The sequence below is a fragment of the Rhinolophus hipposideros genome, assembly GCF_964194185.1.
Source record: "Rhinolophus hipposideros genome assembly, chromosome: 9".
Classification (NCBI taxonomy): domain Eukaryota; kingdom Metazoa; phylum Chordata; class Mammalia; order Chiroptera; family Rhinolophidae; genus Rhinolophus; species Rhinolophus hipposideros.
In genome coordinates, this window is record NC_138055.1 from 17,175,867 (window position 1) to 17,196,406 (window position 20,540).

Consider the following 20,540-nt stretch of genomic DNA (forward strand, 5'->3'; position numbering starts at 1 on the left):
TAAATGAGACTAGATTAGACAATCTCTCTTCTACTTCCCAAAACTTTCTAAATTTCTCTATACATTACATTTGTCTGTAATATACATTTTACAGTAGTTGACTCTTACCAATTTCTAAAAAAAAAAAAAAAAAAAAAGAAACCTCATCTTCAGATAATTTCATTTGGATTTACTTAGTTCTAACAAAACATCCCAATGACCTTTAAATGAAAATATTAAAGTCTCTCAGTATCCATAGCAGGGGAAAAAATTAAAGAATTTATGTTACATTTCTGTTTCTAATCAAGTCCAAAGAATAGATGTTTTTTAAAAAATCTTATGCCTTGATTATAAATACTTATGGTTAATATAACAAAAAGTTGACAATTTTATTAGAAAAAGTGTATAAAACTCAATGATATATTCCACAGGTATTAATTACTAGCAACTACTAATAATCAATAGAAAGACAAGAGTTGTTAATATATACAAATAAACTAAATGGGTTTGGGGAATGTAGATGAAAAAAATGATAACAGAAAGCTTTGCTAATTGGAACTAACTCTCCAAAGGGGAATAAAAAGAGCATAAAATTAGAGTTATCGAAGTTGTATCAAGATGAATAGTTAATTTGATAATTTAAAAACAGCTACAAATATTACCTGAAAATTTTGTTCAACAAAAAAATGAATTCCTTCCCCAACCATAAAAGAGTGCCTGGCACATAGCAGATACTCAATAAACGTATGTTGAATAAATGAATGAGTGAAGACTGAGTTTCATTTTGAAAAATAAGACCAAAAAATTTTTAAATACTTGAAAAACACATTATTGATTACTTCTAGGCACAAATGATTCAAATGAGGACAGAAAAACTTAATTTAAACCAAACAAAAATATAAAGAACAGCTCTTGTCAATGAACAATGTCAAATGTTCTCCTTGTCTCAATCTACAATTAATTATATTTTGCCATCTTCAGACAGGAACAAAACTGTAATTATAGTCTCTCAAGATTCAGTTTAAGATATTAGAAATGTAAATGAGAAAACACGTTTATTTCCCCCTTCATTCACTGAACAGATATTTATTGAACACTTATCATAGCAGGTGTTCATTCCTTTCCCTTTTAGACCCAGTGGATTGAATAAGTCAGAGACAGATTAGCCAACATTGTATAAAAGAAAAGTTTCTGTATGTCAACCGACATAACTCCTTTTCCATTTAATTACTGTTGTTCCATGTACAATGAATATTTACAACATCCAGTTCAGCTTTATATATTTATCTCTTCTAAAAATAAAACAATTTTTATCATTTTCATAACACCACATTAAATTGTACCTTAAGTTTTTTCTCTTCCATTGACTTATGGATGCGTTCTCTTAGGGGTTTCACTAATGAATTATTCACTTGTGTGGGAGATCTATGACCAAAAACAGCCAAAGTTTAATAAACCAAAGTAGCTTTTAAACTAGTTTCTACCTTTCCCCTATCCAAAAGTAGTTAGAGAATAAAAAAACAACTGAATCTAGTTGTTTATAATACTATATTAAAAACATCAGTATTCTTATTCTAATAGTTCTAAATGTTAATAATTTACTTAATTAATTCAGTCACTAAATAATTGAGCTCCTACTATATGTAAAACACTTTTTGTGAAAGGTATAAAGTTCCTTCACTCATCAGTCCTAATTAAGGCATTCTGAAGTCTACGAAACGAAAATAAGATATCTACCTAACTAAAATTCAAAATAAAAAGGAACAAGTGCCATAACAGAGGAATTCAAAGAAGAAAAACATAGTTTATAAATAGGAGGGTCAGAGAAGGCACAATGGGGAAGATACTGCTCAGGGGCCAGACAAACATGGATTCCTCAATAAATTGCTTTTTAGCTCAACAGAGCCATAATCCCTTCAACTAAAAAGATCATTATATAAGAATAAAGGATAGTCTATTCTAAGCAAGACTAGTTTATAACCTTACATTGGCATATATTCATACACCACATTTTCCTTAATTTTATCATGTCAATGCAGACCATTAAAAATTTACTTTACCATGAACTGGTTAGTTGTTGCACAATGAAAAATGGAAGTGCCAAGGTAACTGTAAACAATTGAAATATATTTGGTCACGTGATCGAATACAGAAAAATATCTCTCTAAAATGGATGTGGGGATTAATTTTGAAAAAAATTCTATAAACACAAAATGACTTTCTCTAAGCAAATGGTATAGTTAAATCTTAGAGAAAACTTATATCATTTCTATTTCTACCTAGAAGTAGACTCCATTAAACAGAAGATAAAAGGAGAAAAAACAAAGATTCATTTTCTTTATACTCTTTTCTGAGATTCCAACACAGGGTACAAGTTAATCATTGATAAAATAAATTTCCACTGTTAGGAAAATATTTGGGTATTTTTAATGTAGGATTTGGAAGAATTATATTACTCGCAAATTTAAAAGAATAATTATGGAGAGCCGGTGAAGAAGATGAGATTTAAAGGGATCAGAGGACGACACCGAATGATAACCCATTGAAGTTTCCCTTTAAAGAGAAAAGATATGAGGCACAGGAGGGAGAGTACATGACGTCATCATGGACGCACATGGACAATTTTAGACTGAAATTCGATTTCTAAAAAGTAGCTCAAGCAGAAAATAGGGAAGATCAAACGGTAGGCTGACTATGTAAAAATTCTCCACAATGTACTAAATATAAAGTGGTTGCTCTAAAATCTTTACTGTTGTTATAAATGAATGCTCGTTAATTAAAAATATCGACCTCCTCAATTCTGACCTAACTGTTGTTCAAACTGGAGAGTATCAATGTCTTGCACAGAATACCAGCACTAATTTAGTGAGTATTTTTCTTCATAATGTGAGAAGGAACCAGTAAATGTCAATTCCAATATAAGCTGGGTGTTCTGCTCTCTCCTTTTCTCAGGCAGAAGACCACAATCCTTGGAACAGAGACCTCGGGCTTTAGAGAAAGACATCTTTGCTACTTGCTAACTTAGCTCTCTTGGGCAAATTACTTAATATCTCTCTCAAGTCTCTAATTCTTCACTTATAAAGTGAGGATACTATTAAAACAGTTGTTATGAGGGCTGAGATAACATAAGCGAAAGCATTTAGCAAAGCTCTTGACACACATAGCAAAGCAACTAAATATTTCCAAAGCGAAAAACAAGAACAAGAACAAAAAAACAAAAACAAAAAACACCTGTCATACACTACCTTTTTGTATAGAACTTCCTCACATTCAAATGTGCAAACGCTTTTTAACTAACTTTTGTTTTCTCTCTTCATACTTTTCTGAAGTCTCCAAGCTTCCTACCATAGCATGTATTTCTTTTACAATCAATGAGGTGCTTATTCAAAAGTTTCTTTTATAGGCTAGAATTAACATTCACATACATATAACTTCCACATTACTTACCTGAATAATGTAAGAATAGAAGTTCCATTGTGATGACTTGTGTTTTCATCGTCATATAAAAGCTCTGCTTTGTTTTTGGTAGGAGCCCTGGCTGCTTCTTCATCCAAAAGAACTAGTAAAGTTTTCACAGTATCTCTGCCACAGTATGCTGTGCCATGGTTTATGGCATAAGATTTTGGCTAGAACAAAAAATAATTTTAAGAAAACGTTATAATCACCCCAGCTGGGTCAATCAGTCACTCTTTTCCATTTCATGTGCCACTGTTCTCCTTCCTCCTCTGTTGTTTAAATAATAAAAAGTCAACCATTGGAAGTGGCTTTAAGCTATGTGAGTAGTTCTCCCTCAAGCCATACAAAAATCAATCTTATCAACTAACAGAAGCACAAAAGAATACGAAAAATAGTTATCATCAAAGGATGACATTAAGTTCTGGTCAAAATAACATTAGGTTCTAAGACAGAAAATTTAGCTACTGTCCAGCTAATGTGACCTCAGCCTTATGACTAAAGGCTGTATTTTTTTCTTTATTACCAAAGAGATGGAATTCTAGTGATCTGAATACCAACCCCACAGATAGCTGTAAATATATACTCATATGCAAAATTGAAAAACTAGTTGACATTCATTCATTCAGGAATCATTGATAAGTACTGTGTTTCCCCGAAAATAAGACCTAGCCGGACAATCAGCTCTAATGCGTCTTTTGGAGCAAAAAATTAATATAAGACCCTGTCTTATTTTATTATAAGACCAGGCATAATGTAATGTAATGTAATGTAATGTAATGTAATATATAATATAATACCAGGTCTTATATTAAATTTTGCTCCAAAAGCATTAGAGCAGATTGTCCGGCTAAGTCTTATTTTTGGGGAAACAGGGTACCTACTAAATCCCAAGCAATGTGTTTGAAGCTAAGGCTACAAAGGTAAAACCACTGTCTGAAGGAACCCACAGTCTCCTGGATAAAATTAATAAGTAACCAATAATTGCATTACAGAGTGTTAAGTGCTATTTCTAACAGAATGTATACACAGTGCAGTGGGAGCACACAAAAGGTAGTGATCAATTTATCCTAGAATCAAGGATGGCTTCATGGAGGAGGAGAGACACAAGGGTAGGAGAGAGCATGGTACTTTCAGGGACGAGGTAGCATGATATGACTACACAACAGGATAACAGAGAGGAAATTATATGAGATGAGCCTGGGAAAGCTTTGTGTATCGGGCAAAGAAGTTATGGCAGTCTGTTACAGAGTTAAAATTTCTTGGTTTATTAAGCAAGGAAATAAAATGATCCTATTTAAATTTTAGAATGACGGCCACATGTAAAATATATTCCAGGGTAAGAATGTTATTACATCTGGAGACAGGATGACAAATTAGACTATAGTAGTCCAGCTTAGAACTGAAGAAGATAGTAGCAGTGGAGATAAAGAAAAAGCAGATTAAAAGGGAAGAGCTGGAAAAATTCAGTAACTAAATAAGGGAAAATATATCATAATATAATATACAAAGCTATGTGTAAGCACTAACTTTGCAGGCATTTCTGGCTGGGTTTGATACCAACTTACTAGTGTGTGCTATAAAACTCTGTGAAAGTTGCTTGACCTCAATGTGCTCAGTTAAGTCACTGGTAAAATAGGGGTGATTACACTGCCTAACCAGTAGGGTTGTTAGACAGTGTGCCTAGATATCAAAGTTGGCCTTGCTGGCTTGCTGGGACATCCACTACAGCTGGGGCACTTTCCTCAGCTTTCATCAACATGGTGTTGGCCTCCTTTGACCACTTGGCTGACTCAGGCTACTGGTGAACTATAATGTATAACTACACTGGAATTTTAACCAATTACCTATCACAGTCTGGTGCTTAACATATATATTTTTCATCAGAACCAGAGAAGTCCACATTGTTTAATATTAATTTCATTGAGAATCATTGGAATGGATTTTTCAAAGATTTCTGATTTGGTTGAAAACATGCAATTAAGCATCATTTGTGCTTTTATTTCTCGTGACAAGAAATAGAAAAGATTGATACTTTTAATTATTTGAGTTGTGACAATTCCTGATTTATACTTCTATACCTGGTTATCATTTGAGCCAAGCTAGTCACAGGAAGTGTTAACACACATGGGATACATGGGGCAATAACCCAGAATCTGCCCCATCAAATTAATCTAAAAAACATGCATTCTAATAGAAATAGCTAAAAATAGTTCCAAGAGCTGTGAATTAATAAGTAATAAAAAATAAGCAAAAGACTTTACACTGGTTATCACAATGACACCTAATGAAAAGGGGCTTTTGTTACGTGAATAATAAATCTGCAACAAATGGATGAATGCTCCAAAATTGTGTTGTAGTGACAAAAACATGGTAGTCAATTTTTTAACTAATACTATAGTTATAATACTGTATGATGTTTGATTATCTATGTAAAAAAATAAGAAAGAAGGGAATGTTGTAGAAATATATAGTTAGAAGATTTCTAAGCATACAGAAATTCCGAATGTTCGCAGTGGGCTGGCAATGGAGGTAGAAAATAAGAAATCATGGAGATGAAAAAATTCTATAAAAGAAAAACAAACTGCTAAATAGAAACGATCACTATTGAAGTTCTATACCCTGCCTAGTACTGGGGAGAGAACCAGAGAAAAACTGGACATTTATTTTATATCTGAGTAAATGGGAACAAAATAGTTTTATCGGAATAATTATTGAAAAATATGACAAAAATATGACCAAAAAATGACAAAATATATGACAAAATATCCCTCAAGAATTAAAAATTTCTAGTGCTCAAAGGGATACTGAAGATTATCCAATGCCCTACTTTTTAATACATACAATTTTGTCCAAAGATGCTATGATTTACCCAAGTCGAACATAATCCTGCATAATCCTATTGAGAAACTTAAATTTTCAACAACATAACACAGGAAACTCATTCTTGTGACTGAAGTGGCAATTGCAAACCATTTCTACAAGTAGAAGAGAAAATGTTTTGTTTAACAGGAGAATAACAACAAAAAGCTCATTACCCGTGCAGGACTGATGTCAGTGGTGCAAACAGCTACGTCTCCTTGTTGAGAACTGATAATATTTTTAATCCTCAAATCCAAATCCTGAACAACTTCCTCTACTGCTGTATAAAAAGGGTCCCTGCTGTTGTGACCTTTAATCAACTGCATCTTTATCACTGAGAGTATCCGACTCCCTGCAATGCTGAAAATAGACAAAAGATTGCCTTTGTCACAACGGTATTAGAAATGACAGTATGCTCATAAGCTTGAAAATATAATTCTCAGAGTTAATCAACTCTTTTCAAAAAACATGGCTTTGATCTTATAAATCAAACATTAACACATTTAAGAAATGGATGAGAACATTTAGAAGCAAAAGTAAAGTTTTTCTAAAAGCGAGTCATTTCAACAAGGTAACTTACTTCTTCCTTAATTTAAAACCTTAGTGATACATATGATATAGATCAGATGGAGTTATACACACACAATGTACCTTTGGCTACAACTAAGGTAAGAAAACAACTACTTTCATTGAATATCTAGAATCCTACATCACTTTAATCTTGAAACCAATTCGAAAAGTATTATTACCCTTAAATCACAGATGAGAAAAGTGAGTCTCAAAATGATTAACTAGCGTGTCTAAAAACACACACTGTTCTGGGCTAGGAAGGAGACTGACCTGAAATGCATGACATCACATTACAATATGATAAGGGTTATCATATGGAAGAAGAAATTAAGCTAGTTAATACTGACGCGGGTTAATACTGATGAAAAGCCAACCAAAGACTGAACCGACGATGGCCAGCAGACAAGTGTCTTAAAAACCCTGAACTCTATTGTTTCTTTATGCTAGCCTGAACCTGAATTATTTGGGTTGCAGCTCCTGCTCTGGAAGGCAGACAGAAAACCAATGTGAGAAACAGAGAAGGAAGGATTCGGGTCCATGACACCAAGGAATTAGAGGTGTCCAATAATAGAAGTGGGGTGTTTTTGGAACTTGTGCGATCTCCATACCTCGAGGTATGCCTGGGAAGGCTGCACAGTGCCCCAGGAGAGGATGGTGTGGTCTGAGTGGGGAGGCAGAGTGCCTGAGCACAGGTGGCAGCTCCTCTACTTTCTACCTTGGGTACGCGATTTAACCTCTCTGTGAATGTTCTAGTGGCATAAAGGAAACGATGAACTGAAGTCATCCTCATTGCCTCATCGCCAGGCTTTATGTTTTAGGGAACAAGCCAGGTTCCCTAACAATCATTGGAAATACAACTGCTCACATTTCAGTAGCTGGACCAAACAGAGAAGGAAAGTTAGAAAAAAGATGGCAGAGAGACTTAATGTATGGTAGTATATTAGGCCAGTGTCTCCCACGTTTGCCTGCTCATCAGAAACATATTCAGCATTTGTTTAAAGATCAACTCCAGATCCCACCCTATTTGAATCACAATCTTCAGAGAAGGACATTGAATGGTTGCATTGTTTTAAAAGTACCACAATTGATTCTTTTGATTAGACAAGCTTTGGAAACATTTCAGGAACAAATTAACTCTTTGAGAAAGGAACTCTATTTTACTAATCTTCATATTACCAGTTCTTCTGTGTGATAATCTTCATATCACACATAAGGAATGATTAATAAGCTTGTTGAATAAATGACACTATCACACACAACAATCTGAAGTTTTTAATAGTTAAGACAAAAGACATATATTTTACTATTATCTGTATTATTATTATTTACAATACAAAAGCACTTAGGGGGTTTCTACTTACAATTCAGCAGACTAGATACTCTGGGGGAACATCTTATTGAGCTGGGCAGAAATTTGAGGAAATCTCCAAGTACCACCCAATCTCTCCCCAAGAAAGGAACAAACAAGAGCTGGAGTGGGAAATTAGAAGCCGTGAGTGGTGAGCAAGCAGGATGAATGGGGTTTTCCTGAGGACAAAAATCTCTAGTAGCACCGTAACCGGGGCACAAAGCCCAGGGTGGGAGTGGGACCCCAGAGACTTTCAAATTGCATCTGAACCTTCCAAGGGGAAAGGAGCTAGCATGGCTTTTATTAGATTTATTCTATGTCCTTTATATTTGTAAAGCTATTTTTCTTAACATTTTCTATTGGTGACGGTGTAGAAATACAATTGTTTTTTGTTTATCAATGTTGTCCCCAGCTATGCTGATCTACTACCGATCTACTCCTACTACTACTACGAAATCTACTACTAATTTTAATAACTTGTCTTTAGATTCCTGGAGTTTTCTCTAGATAGAAACATACCATCATCAGTTACAGCTGTATTTCTTCTTCTTCAATTGTTCTATCTCCTATTTCTTTTTCTTACCTTACTACAGTGAATTGGACATCTAATACTACATTGAAAAGTGATTAGAGCAGGAACTCTTGTCTTGTTCAAAATCTTAAATAGAACGCCAGAACATTTTCTCATTAAGTAGGTTTCATAGAAACCCTTTATCAGGTTAAAACCCTTCTTCTTAGTTCATTTTACACTGAGGGGATAGCTGTGTAGGGTAGGTATGTACTGATAGACTCGTGACTTTGGGAAGTCCTTGGGCTTTGTCCTCTGTCCCCTCAGACTTTGGTGGCTGTAAGAACAGACTCTCCAACTCATCACATTCAGCAAATACTCTCAAAATAAAAGCTGGCTTCCCTTCTTGACTTCCCTTTCTGGCTTTCTTCCTTCCCCTAGTTTTTGGCCTGTATTTTCATTACATTTTCCTGTTTATCAATGCATTTAAGAAGCATTTTAAAAATATGTTATCCAGCATTATTAATTATTGTCAATGGAAGGGCAGACAAGGTACGGCGGACCTAGTCTGCCATACATCCACAATCAGAACCCTCATACCAGACTCTAGGAATTCTTTTATGTTTACAGACACTTCCTTTATCAGTTAGTTTTTTCTTAATTTTCAATTAAAAGCACAGAAAGTAATTGGATGAAATGTAGCCAAAGTGAAAACACAATTGACATTATGTGCTTTACCTGGGAATTAATCTCTAATGGAAGAGTTCTGGAAAAGATTCAAAAGGATAATAAAATATGGGAGTGTCTTAGGCAATTACAAGAATGCCCCCCACCTCCCCCAAAAAAGCTTTAAATGATATTAGGTGAAAGTCACCTTTGTCTCCCTTTTCTCATTCCTTCCACAAGAGCAAATATGCTAAATTTTAAAGATGATATAATGCAGTGATTGTATTTTATTTACAAAAAAATTGGTAAGACTTGTGTTTCAGACATGTCAAGGTCAAGATGTTGACCCCAAGCACCACTGTTATGACTAGTCTGTTTCTATACATTCACTGTGTACCAACCAACCATTAACTCTTAAATACCTGCTCAGCAACAGAGTGGCTAATTCAAACACTTGCTTCTAAATCTTAGAAACTCCTGAAGTTGTAACTCAAATTGCACTAGGACATTTGTGCTAGGCACTGGTAATAAAAAATGAAAAAAAAAACCGATCTCTTTAAGAGGTCACTATTGACCATATGATAATGAGGTACTGAAGGTATAGAGGAATTTGAGTAGTGAGTACTCAGGAAGGATTCCTAGAAGACTCATTATGACTATTCTGGATAAACAGTAGTAGAAGAAATTAGGTGAAAAGGTAAACTGCAGCTCCTGACTACGAAATGCATCACACTAGAGCCCTATAACAAAAAGAGAAAAATGAGACGAGTGAGAACAAAACACAATTAAATCCCTAAGCTTGTATCAAAACATGGTGACTGAAAGAGAACAATGAGCAATAATACAGACAAATGATTGGTAATACTTTAATATAATTATACTACCTTTACTGTATACATAGTGACTGGCTTTTCCCTACCATCTTCATGAATTTTATAATTATTTGCTAAAAGAAATTATATCTCTAATAGATAAACGTGGTTAAAGGTGCTACATACAAAGTAAAAAAATGTTTATGAAATATTTTTATATGACAAAAATGTAACATTAGGATTTTGGAATGGATAATTTCAACCAGATTTAATATTCTATAAATACATGATATTTAGTCCAATATGTATAATGCAGATGTGCCATTAAAAAGTTGTGCGCATAGTCAATAATATGTTAATAACTCTGTATAATGCCAGGCCGGTACTAGACGAGTCAGGGGATCACTTCTTAAGTTATACAAATGTCTAATCACTATGCTATACACCTGAAATTAATATATAATAATACTGAATGTCAACTGTAATTGGAAAATTTAAAAAGGAGGGAAAAGGTGAAGGGCAATAAGAGGTCCAAATTTCCAGGTATAAAACAAGTAAGTCATGGGTACATAATATACAGCATGAGGAATATAGTCAACAATATTGTGATAGTGTGGGACAGTGTCAGACGGTCGCTGGACTTCTTTCAGGTCTATAAATGTTAAGTAACTATGGTGTACCCCTGAAAGTGACATAATGTTGTATGTTAGCTACATTTTTTTAATACAAATCTTTTTAAAAAGTTGTGCAACAAACTTGAAATACAGGATTTTAAACATTTGAACAATAGGGAACTAATTAATTTATGTGACCTGAAACCTCTCATTTAAGACATTTTTCAGGTTAAAGTATAGTATGCATTTTATGGTGGCACCTACTGGCAAAGGGTAGAAATGCAGCCAAGCTATAGCTGAGATGGTCCAATGAAAATCTGGCAAGCGGGAGATAAAGGTGAGAATAGATTCTTTGATTTCTTCCCTGTCTATTTAGTCCCCATCCTTTTTCAGACTGAAAAATTATTGTGATTCCCTACTATCACCATCCTATTATAAGACAAGTAGTACAAACTTATCCTCAGTTACAAAAGTTAAATACATTTTTATCTCTAAGTTTTAAGGTGGAGAGACAGAAGCCAGAGCTGAGAGACAGGCAGGAGTTAGAGCGTACAGAATTCGTATATCACATATCATACTCAGTTTTATCCTGTACCTACAATGAAATCTTCGAAGGGTTTTAATCACAGAAGTGACATTTGCTGTATTAGACAGATCATTGGCAGCTGTGAGGACAACAGGATGGGGCAATTTAAGATCAGAGGCAGAATGAACGACTCAGAAATAAGTGAAAAAAATCCAGGCAAGAAAAGATGAAAATCTGAAAAGAGACAGTATGAAGAATGGAACTTAGTTGCTATAGGAATAGAGATGAGAAAGAATACTAAGAATGTTAAGCAGGAAGAATTGGTGGAGGTTAGTGACTGAAGGGACAGAGAAAGGAGAAGAAGAGTTTCAGACATGTCCCAGGTTTCTGCTTGGGTGACTGCAGGGAGAGAGGCTTCATTAAGCTGTGGGCACTTAAAGAGAAGTAGGTTTTCAGAAAAAGATGAAGATTCAATTTGGGACAAGTTTGAGTTGCCTTTGAGGTAACAACCTATAGGAAGTTAAAGATACATTTTTGATAATAAATGTCAACTACAATTTTACATATAGATAGATACATAGATAGATACATAGATAGATAGATACATAGATAGATAGATAGATAGATAGATAGATAGATAGATAGATAGATAGATAGATAGATACAAGAAACGGAGTACAGCATTAGGAATAGAGACAGTGGAAATGTAATGGCTGTGCGCGATGTCAGAGGGATAGTGGATGGGGGTAGGGGGGTTGTCACTGTGTGAGGAATATAAATGATACATGTCTAACTATTACATTGTTTTGTGCACCTGAAACTAATAAAAAATGTTTAAAAAAAGGTACATTTTTGAAATTCAGATTTGAATTTCACTGAAATGTAGGTTTATAATTTGCATATATGCAGTCAGAAAGGTAGGTGGAAAAACAAGAGAATGAAATCTCAGAAGTTACGAGGGAAAGTTCTAAGAGAGAAAATGATCAAGTCTGAGGACTCAGAAGAGAACAAAGCCTACAACTCGAAGATTGGGAGTGATCTTTGGCAGAATAACGTCAATGGAGTGGAAAAGTAAATGACTGTGAATCATCTAAGTACACACAAGTTACTAAATACTGAGTGTCTACTCTGCCAGAAACTGTGCTAGGGCCAGGGAATGGCAGTGAAGAAAACCAATAAAGCCCTCATAGAGTTTACAGCCTAGTGAGAAATATATAACAAATGATTAGAAATTGGGAAGTGCAGTCAAGAACAGTATTGTTTTTGAAGAATTTGAGCTATAAAAGAAGAAGGAACTGAAAAAGATGATGGTTTGAAAAGATGGTTTGTTTGTGTTTTTTTCTTAAAAGCTTTGTAGACTATGGCTAAAGTACTTGTAGAAGAGGAAGCTGAAACTGTAGGACAAAATGAAAACCAAGGAAACAATGACCCAACAGGTTACCCATATTGTGCCCACTGTAGGAAATGTGCTCTCTTCTCCCCATCTGGGTTTCATTTCACCCCCATTCTCCCTATCTGGATAACTCCTTCAAGTTCATCCTTCAAGATTAAGCTCAACTGTAACAACCATCCAGGTAAGCATTCCTGACACTCTTAGCCCTGGCTCCCAAAACCTAGGTCAATTGTCCTTTCCTCAGTATATCCTTCTATTGCTGCATGGGTAGGATATATGTTTTTAGGTTTTAATAACTTTACTTTTTAAAGTCATGAAATGAATATATGTTTAATATATACCAAAAAATCCTAAAAAAGAAAATAAAGATGTCTCAGGTGGACTATTTAGACACCCACTTGAATATACTTATTATTTAGACACCCCCTTTTTCAGTGTCTTCACTGAAACATAGAGAAATTACTCATTATAACCAGATACAATATCCAAAATAACTGGCTACTAAGTTACTGAAGAATTTATATGAAAAATTTAAGTCTATTGTCTCCCCTTAGATGCCTCTAAAATGCACGCCTACCCTGTCGCACACATGTACATGTACAAATACACTTCTACCTTCTTGGTAACTTACCCCACCCATTCTTCAAAGGGAATATAATTATAATAAATTACCCTGGATTGAACATATGCATTTATATCTGCTCCCTCCCAAAACCAACCCCATTAAAATGCCAAAAAGGCAAGAGAGTTTTTTAAATCCATAAAGGAAAAGAGAATGGGACAGGAGACAATAGGCAGTGATAGCAGAGACGTATCCTGCAAGTATGGAATGATGAAAAGCAGGTGGACAAGTGGCAACTGACTACCCAGAACAGAGAAAACTAAAAACTAAGTAACTGCTAAAAGAGACACCAATAAGTAAGTACCATGCTTCCCGGAAAATAAGACCTAGTCAGACAATCAGCTCTAATGCATCTTTTGGAGCAAAAATTAATATAAGACCCGGTCTAATTTTACTATAAGACCTGGCCTTATTTTATTGTAAGACCAGGTCTCATAATATAATATAATACCCGGTCTTATATTAATTTTTGTTCCAAAAGACGCGTTAGAGCTAATTGTCCGGCTAGGTCTTATTTTCGAGGAAACACAGTAGCAGCCTGATAATCTCAGAAATGGGAGGCCACAGTGAAACTATGGTAAACACAATGTTGCAGATAAGAAAGTTGGCTGAAAGTCTACATAATGAACACTTAGACCCCTAAATCTCCTTTCCCCTTCTGACCAGTTAGGCTAGTGCACTTCTCTCACCGCAGCATGGAAAGCAGGATGACTCTGAAGAAACTAAGCCAGAGAGGCTCCGGATCTAGAGGCACCAGTACTGAAAACATAGGGATTAAGTAAAAGTCTGCGAGCTGAACTGGGCGACTCAGCATTTACCCACTCGGCCTCAAATCCCGGAATATTGCTAGCCAGAGGTAAAGCTTTCGGAAAGAGACTAAAGGATGCCTCCCCTGTAGACATTTTGGGAAGGTCCCAAGAAAAGACCTACAGTTACTGACATTTGGAGAATCCCCAACACAAGAGACATGGACTAGCAAGCTATAATGAAGACCACTGTACAGAGCTTTTAATCAGCTTTAGAAGGGCCTCATTCTTAAATAGAAAAGGACAGTTCAGAATCAACATCCATTTTTGGAACACCTCTAACATGAAAGAGACCAAAACAAACAAAGACACTCAACTTTGATAAAACAAAGATCATCCGGAAAGTAGATAATCTTAAAAATTAAAGATAATAATCTTAGAGCGATAAATGAAACATGGTAAGACCACTTATAATCAAATGTGAGAGTAGAATAAAGATATTTGCCTCCCATTTATTTTTTCTCAGAAAGCTCTTTGTGCAAAATAAGGGGTTTACCAATTTAAAATAAAGTCATGAGATCCACAAAACAAGGTACAAAGAAAATTCACAAGGCGATGATAAAGCTTGACACTTGCCACTCTGAAACAGGCCTAGCAAGCAAAAATACAGATTGAATGAAGAAGATGGACTCTCCAGAAAGAACGTCTTCAAGGGCAAAAATCAGAATGGACCAATGACTAATATTAAGAAGAAATTATATAGTTTTGTTGACACACTCAATAAAGAATTGATGATAAATATATAGAAAGTAAAGAAAAAAGTAGATATTAACTTTAGAAAAAAACACAAAAATTTGTACAAGAAAGGAAGTATAACCACAGTACATCACATAGTTCAGCTATAGGCAATATTTATAGAATCATAACAATATAAATCAAAGATTTAACCTGAAGTTGCTATATAACTGTATTAGAAGGATGAAAGAAGAGAAGTATGCGTATGTATCTCTGTCTAGGGGGAGGGGGACTGATGAGAGGGTGATTGGTTGATGAATGGGTTGCGAATCCTCATCTTCCATGGTAGGAAGTTAACAGATAATATCTAAAACTGAAAAATCCAAAGTAGCTGCATTAAAATTTTGTTTAAATGAGGTAAACATAAACATACACAAAAAACAATTGGGCGTTTTTACTACAAGTCTGTAGTACCATTTGACTTCAACAAAATATATGTACCTCACTTTGCTAAAAATAAAATGTTTTAAAAAATTAATTACCTACTATCTCAGGAGAAATGGCCAGCCAATATATACTATCTAGGAGTTCACAAGATATCACTGATATTGACCATAAGTCTAGTCAAAACCCTCTTCCAAATTTACTTCCTTATAATGAATATCCATAAAAAAAGATATGTAGAAGGATGAAATCCAGAATAGAAGCCTGAAAAAAATTCTTCTTGGAACTTGAAATGGAAAAAAATTTCATAAAATAAAATGTAGTGGTTAAGAGAATGGATTCCAGGGTCAGAACTGGTTGAATTCAGATCCCAGCTCTGCTGCTTAAAAACAACGTGACTAGGATAAATTACTTAATCCAGTGCTTCAGTTTCTTCCTCTCTAAACTGGGTACCTACATAGTATCTATCATGTAAGACTGTTGTAATACTCAAATGATAATCCCCATAAAGAGTTTAGTACAATGTCTGACACATAAGTGTTCAATAAATTCCAGCTATTTTTCTTAGTACTGTATAATGGCATACCAACCAAATTGACAGATCTATCACAATTGCTAACATATACAACCTATTTCTGTCGCCTCCAAAATTAGTCTAAAAGTTATTCACCATCCAATACACTTATATTGTAAACAAATCTATTAGATTAAAAAGGAAAAAAAACACACAATTTCTTACTTCCAATGTCATACAAACACAAATTCCAGATGAACCAAAGATTTATGCATAAGAAAATGAGAAAAAAAAACCCTGAGAATTCATAATATCTTCATCACTTTCCTTACTCATTCTTGACATGGGTTTCCTTTACTGCTAAATAAAAAGTTTCAAGAAATTATCTATTAGGTCATTTCCAGTCCTAAAAAAAAATCTGTTTCTTCCAGATAAAGATAAATGGTAAACCCCCTTCTGTAATCAAATTCAATTTGACCTTGTCTTTTGACTCTGGCAAAATGTTGGAATCACAGAGAGGCAAAAATTTAGGGGGAAAGGTCACATGATCATATTCCATTCACTTAGATATTTTGTTTCTTCTCCTTACTGTTTGGTCTGATGATTGGTCATTTCAATAGCTCTTACATTCCTGCCTCCGATTCTGTGAAGTTTGAAAGATAGATTAGTAAAACACATTAGCAAATTGTGAAAAGTCATTACCTTGGATTTGATATTTCTCCAAGAATCTCATGTAATTTGTCAGTGAAATTAATAAAATTATACAATCCTTTTACATGTGTCCTTAAAGGATCAGATGGTGATGGTGCATAGCCTTTCCCTCCAAGCTCCAGTGTTCTAATAAATGATGTGGCCACCTAGGAATTAAACCAAATTCAGTTATATTTAATGATTTAAAACTACAATTTACTCTATGAAGCTCGGTATATTTATATAATTCTGGGCATACAAGTAAAGTGAAGCACTTTTATGACTCATACCACGCTTTAATTCAGAAGCAAATAATCAAAGAAACAGGTGCCATGTGGAATTCATGCCAGCAAGGTTGATAGCAATGCAGGTAGAAACCGAGAAGCTGAGTTAGGGGACAAATTAAGGGCACAATATGTTCACAGAAGTATATCATTAACTATAAAGAATTAGTGTGTATATATATATATATATATATATATATATATATATATATATATACACACACACACACACATATATATTCTCTCTCTATATATAGAGAGAGAATATATATATATATATATTCTTATAGAGATTGACTATTCACGGTTGGGCAATTAATTCAACTCTTCCAAACTGTAGCTTTATTTGTAAAATAAAGATTTAGACAAAGTAATTACTAAGTCCAATCTAGTTTCGTATCCTAGATTGTTCGATCATGTATAGTTCAAAAGGCCTTGCCTTTACAATGATAAAAATACATATATGATGGCTATATATAAAAGGATCTCCATCAAAGATGAAATATTCTAAAGCAGTATTTTCCAAAGTGTATCCTAAGAAAGACAAATTCTATGAAATTTGAATAAGTTGACGAAAAGTTCCACGGTCAAATAACTTAGGAAACAACAGATTAAATAATAAGGTTAACCTAAGAAGATTTCTTCATGGCAGGACTTCTTGAAGCTTTTGATATACAAACATGAATTTATGTATATCCAGTAAGGGTATAGACTATTTCTAAACATTTTGCCCTTAGACCCATTTATTCAAGAAGCATTTAACAGGAGCTTTTTGCCTTTGGCTAGCACTCTATAGAATACATGTAGAAAAATACTGCTTTAGAGAAATTCTCCCTTGCCAAATTTGAAGGACATAGTAAAAAATAAAAATGCTATGGATTTTCAAATACAGCAGTAGGACATAAAATAACAATTTAAAAGTTACGTTATGGTAGTTAAAATAATTCTATATTACGGTACATGGACCCACTATTCAAAGAGTCTTTATTTTAAAAATCTTGAAAATGCAACATATTCATACCAAAAAGAGAGACATCTGTTTCTCTCGAGCAGCATGTTTCAAATCGGTGAAGGCTTCTCTTCCAAGTCCTCTATCAGGAATATTGAGAATATGAGCCAGAGCCAGGTCATTCTTTGAATTCACTAGCAAGTTCAAATATGAGTAGATAATTTTCTTTGCTAGTAACTTCACCTATACAATAAAATATTGTTATTTTATTTTCTTTATTGAAGTTGTTCTAAATCCACACTTTTTATACGTAGTGAAAAATACTTGTGATCATTCAATGACAGTATCTCACTCAGATCTTTGGAAAAAAGAATTGCCAAATAGATCCAAAGTTTGGGTTGGACAATTTATATATCCTTGCTCATGAAACCAACTTGCTGCAATGAAAAGCTATGACTAAATACCAATTATCATAATTATTGTAAAATGGCTCTTAGAAAATGAGGGTAAAGGGGACCAAATATATGGCGATGGAGAGAGAACTGACTCTGGGTGGTGAACACACAATATGATATATATAGATGATGTAATACAGAATTGTACTCCTGAAATCTATGTACGCCTGAAAATTTTTGCTAACAATTGAAACTGTACACTTGAAATTTTTGCTAACAATTGTCAACCATAATAACCTTGAATTTAACATATATATATATATATATATATATATATATATATATATATATATATATATCAACAAATTTTTAAAAAATGCTTTGAGGGAGGGCAGTTATCACTTTGTGAGGGGTATAAATGATAAATGTCTAACTATTACAGTGTTTTGTACATATGAAACTAATACGAAAAAAGGAAAAAAAAAAAGGGTCAAACAAAAAAACTAACTTTGGGATCAGCTTCCACCCCGGCCCAGTCTGCATCGTCGGTTGTTTGTGTCGCTTATATCTCACAGGTGGTGATGTGAGAGATGCCGAAAGAAGAGAATTTATATGAAGCAATAGCTCAGCCATGGCTCGTGGTCCCAAGAAGCACCTGAAGCGTGTAGCATCTCCAAAGCAGAGGATGCTGGATAAATTGACTGGTGTGTTTGCTCCTCATCCATCCACTGGTCGCTAACAAGCTGAGGGAATGTCTCCCTCTCATCATCTTCCTAAGGAACAGACTGAAGTGTGCTCTAACAGGAGATGAAGTAAAGAAGATCTGCATGGAGCTGTTCATTAAGATTGATGGCAAGGTCCGAACTGCTGTAACCTACCCTGCTGGTTTGATGGATGTCATCAGCATCGACAAGACGGGAGAGAACTTCCGTCTGATCTACGACACCAAGGGTCGCTTTGCTGTTCACCGTATTATACCAGAGGAAGCCAAGTACAAGTTGTGCAAAATGAGAAAGATCTTTGTGGGCACAAAAGGAATCCTACATTTGGTGACTCATGATGCTCGCACTATCCGCTACCCTGATACCCTAATTAAGGTGAATGACACCATTCAGATTGATTTGAAGACTGGCAAAATTACTGATTTCATCAGGTTTGACACTGGTAATCTGTGCATGGTGACCGGAGGTTCTAACCTGGGAAGAATTGGTGTGATCACCAACAGAGAGAGGCACGTTGGTTCTTTTGATGTAGTTCACGTGAAAGATGCCAATGGCAACAGTTTTGCCACCCAGGTTTCTAACATTTTTGTTATTGGCAGAGGCAACAAACCATGGATTTCTCTTCCCCGTGGAAAGGGTATCTGCCTTACCATTGCTGAAGAAAGAGATAAGAGCCTGGCGGCCAAAAAGAGCAATGGGTAAAATGATCTCTAGGTGACATAATTGGAAGAGTCTTTGTACTTAAGATAATATAGCATGAAAAAACTAAAACTTTTATTTTGAGATAATTGTAGATTTATATGTAATCATAAAAAATAGCACATAGAGACCCTATGTATCTTTTACTCAGTTTTCCTCAATAACATTTTGCAAAACTGTAGTACAGTACCAGCCAGGATATTGATGGATATAGTAAGGACGTAGCATTTCCATTACCACAAAGATCCTTTGTGTTGTATCATTTTACCATCCTACAAGCAATGTATGAGGGTTCCAGTTGCTTCATAGCCTCACCAACACTTGTTATTTTCCATTTAAAAAATTATTGTTATCATAGCAGGTATGAAGTAGCAATTCATTGTGGTTTTGAATTGCATCTCCCTGATGGCTGGTGGTGGGCATCTATTAATACACTTCTTGACAATTTCTATAGCTTCTTTGGATAAATGACAATCCAAATCCTCATTTGCTTATTTTAAATTGTGTTATTAATGTCTTTATTTTTGAGTTGTAAAAGTTCCTTATGTATTCTGGACACTCAATCTTATCGGGTATATGATTTGCAAATAGTTTCTCCCATTCTGTTGTCTTTTTACATTCTTGATAGTGTCCTTTAACATGCAAAAGCTTTAAATTTTTGATGTTGTCCAAATCTATTTTTTAGGTGTTTTATCTAAGAAACTGTTGCCTTGAAAATTTAAAAGTCTTGAAAATTTACTCCTATGTTTTTTTCTAAGAGTTTTACAGTTCCAACTCTTACACTTAGGTCTTTGATTGATCTTGAGTAAATTTTTGTATGTGGTATGAAGTAGAGGTACAAATATATCTTTTTGCATGTGGATATCCAGTAGTCTCAACATTACTAAAAAGACTGTTTTCTACCATTGAATGGTTCTGGCATCCTTGTAGAAATCAATTGAGCATAGATGTATGAGTTTATTTCTGGACTCCTAATTTTATTTCATGATCTATGTCTCTCCTTATGCTA

At 34.5% G+C, this 20,540-nt stretch overlaps 1 protein-coding gene and 1 pseudogene across 4 annotated transcripts in view; one reads left to right on the plus strand and one right to left on the minus strand.

The window, feature by feature from the left end:
• PARPBP (PARP1 binding protein) overlaps positions 1 to 20,540 on the minus strand; it is a gene marked incomplete at both ends in the record, with an annotated part of 54,783 nt that overhangs the window by 10,701 nt on the left and 23,542 nt on the right. Inside the window, 5 exons of one of the 3 annotated variants that reach the window (XM_081059603.1) lie at positions 1,323 to 1,404; positions 3,427 to 3,605; positions 6,471 to 6,654; positions 16,495 to 16,649; positions 17,788 to 17,958. In XM_081059603.1, the coding sequence (XP_080915729.1) occupies positions 1,323 to 1,404; positions 3,427 to 3,605; positions 6,471 to 6,654; positions 16,495 to 16,649; positions 17,788 to 17,958 (771 nt within the window). Of the gene's footprint in view, positions 1 to 1,322; positions 1,405 to 3,426; positions 3,606 to 6,470; positions 6,655 to 16,494; positions 16,650 to 17,787; positions 17,959 to 20,540 lie in introns of those variants that run through there. The other 2 variants (XM_081059604.1, XM_081059605.1) reach the window with 2 other exon arrangements.
• LOC308502201 (small ribosomal subunit protein eS4-like) lies at positions 18,742 to 19,534 on the plus strand (annotated as a pseudogene). The gene has a single exon. The product of its transcript is annotated as a small ribosomal subunit protein eS4-like (transcript).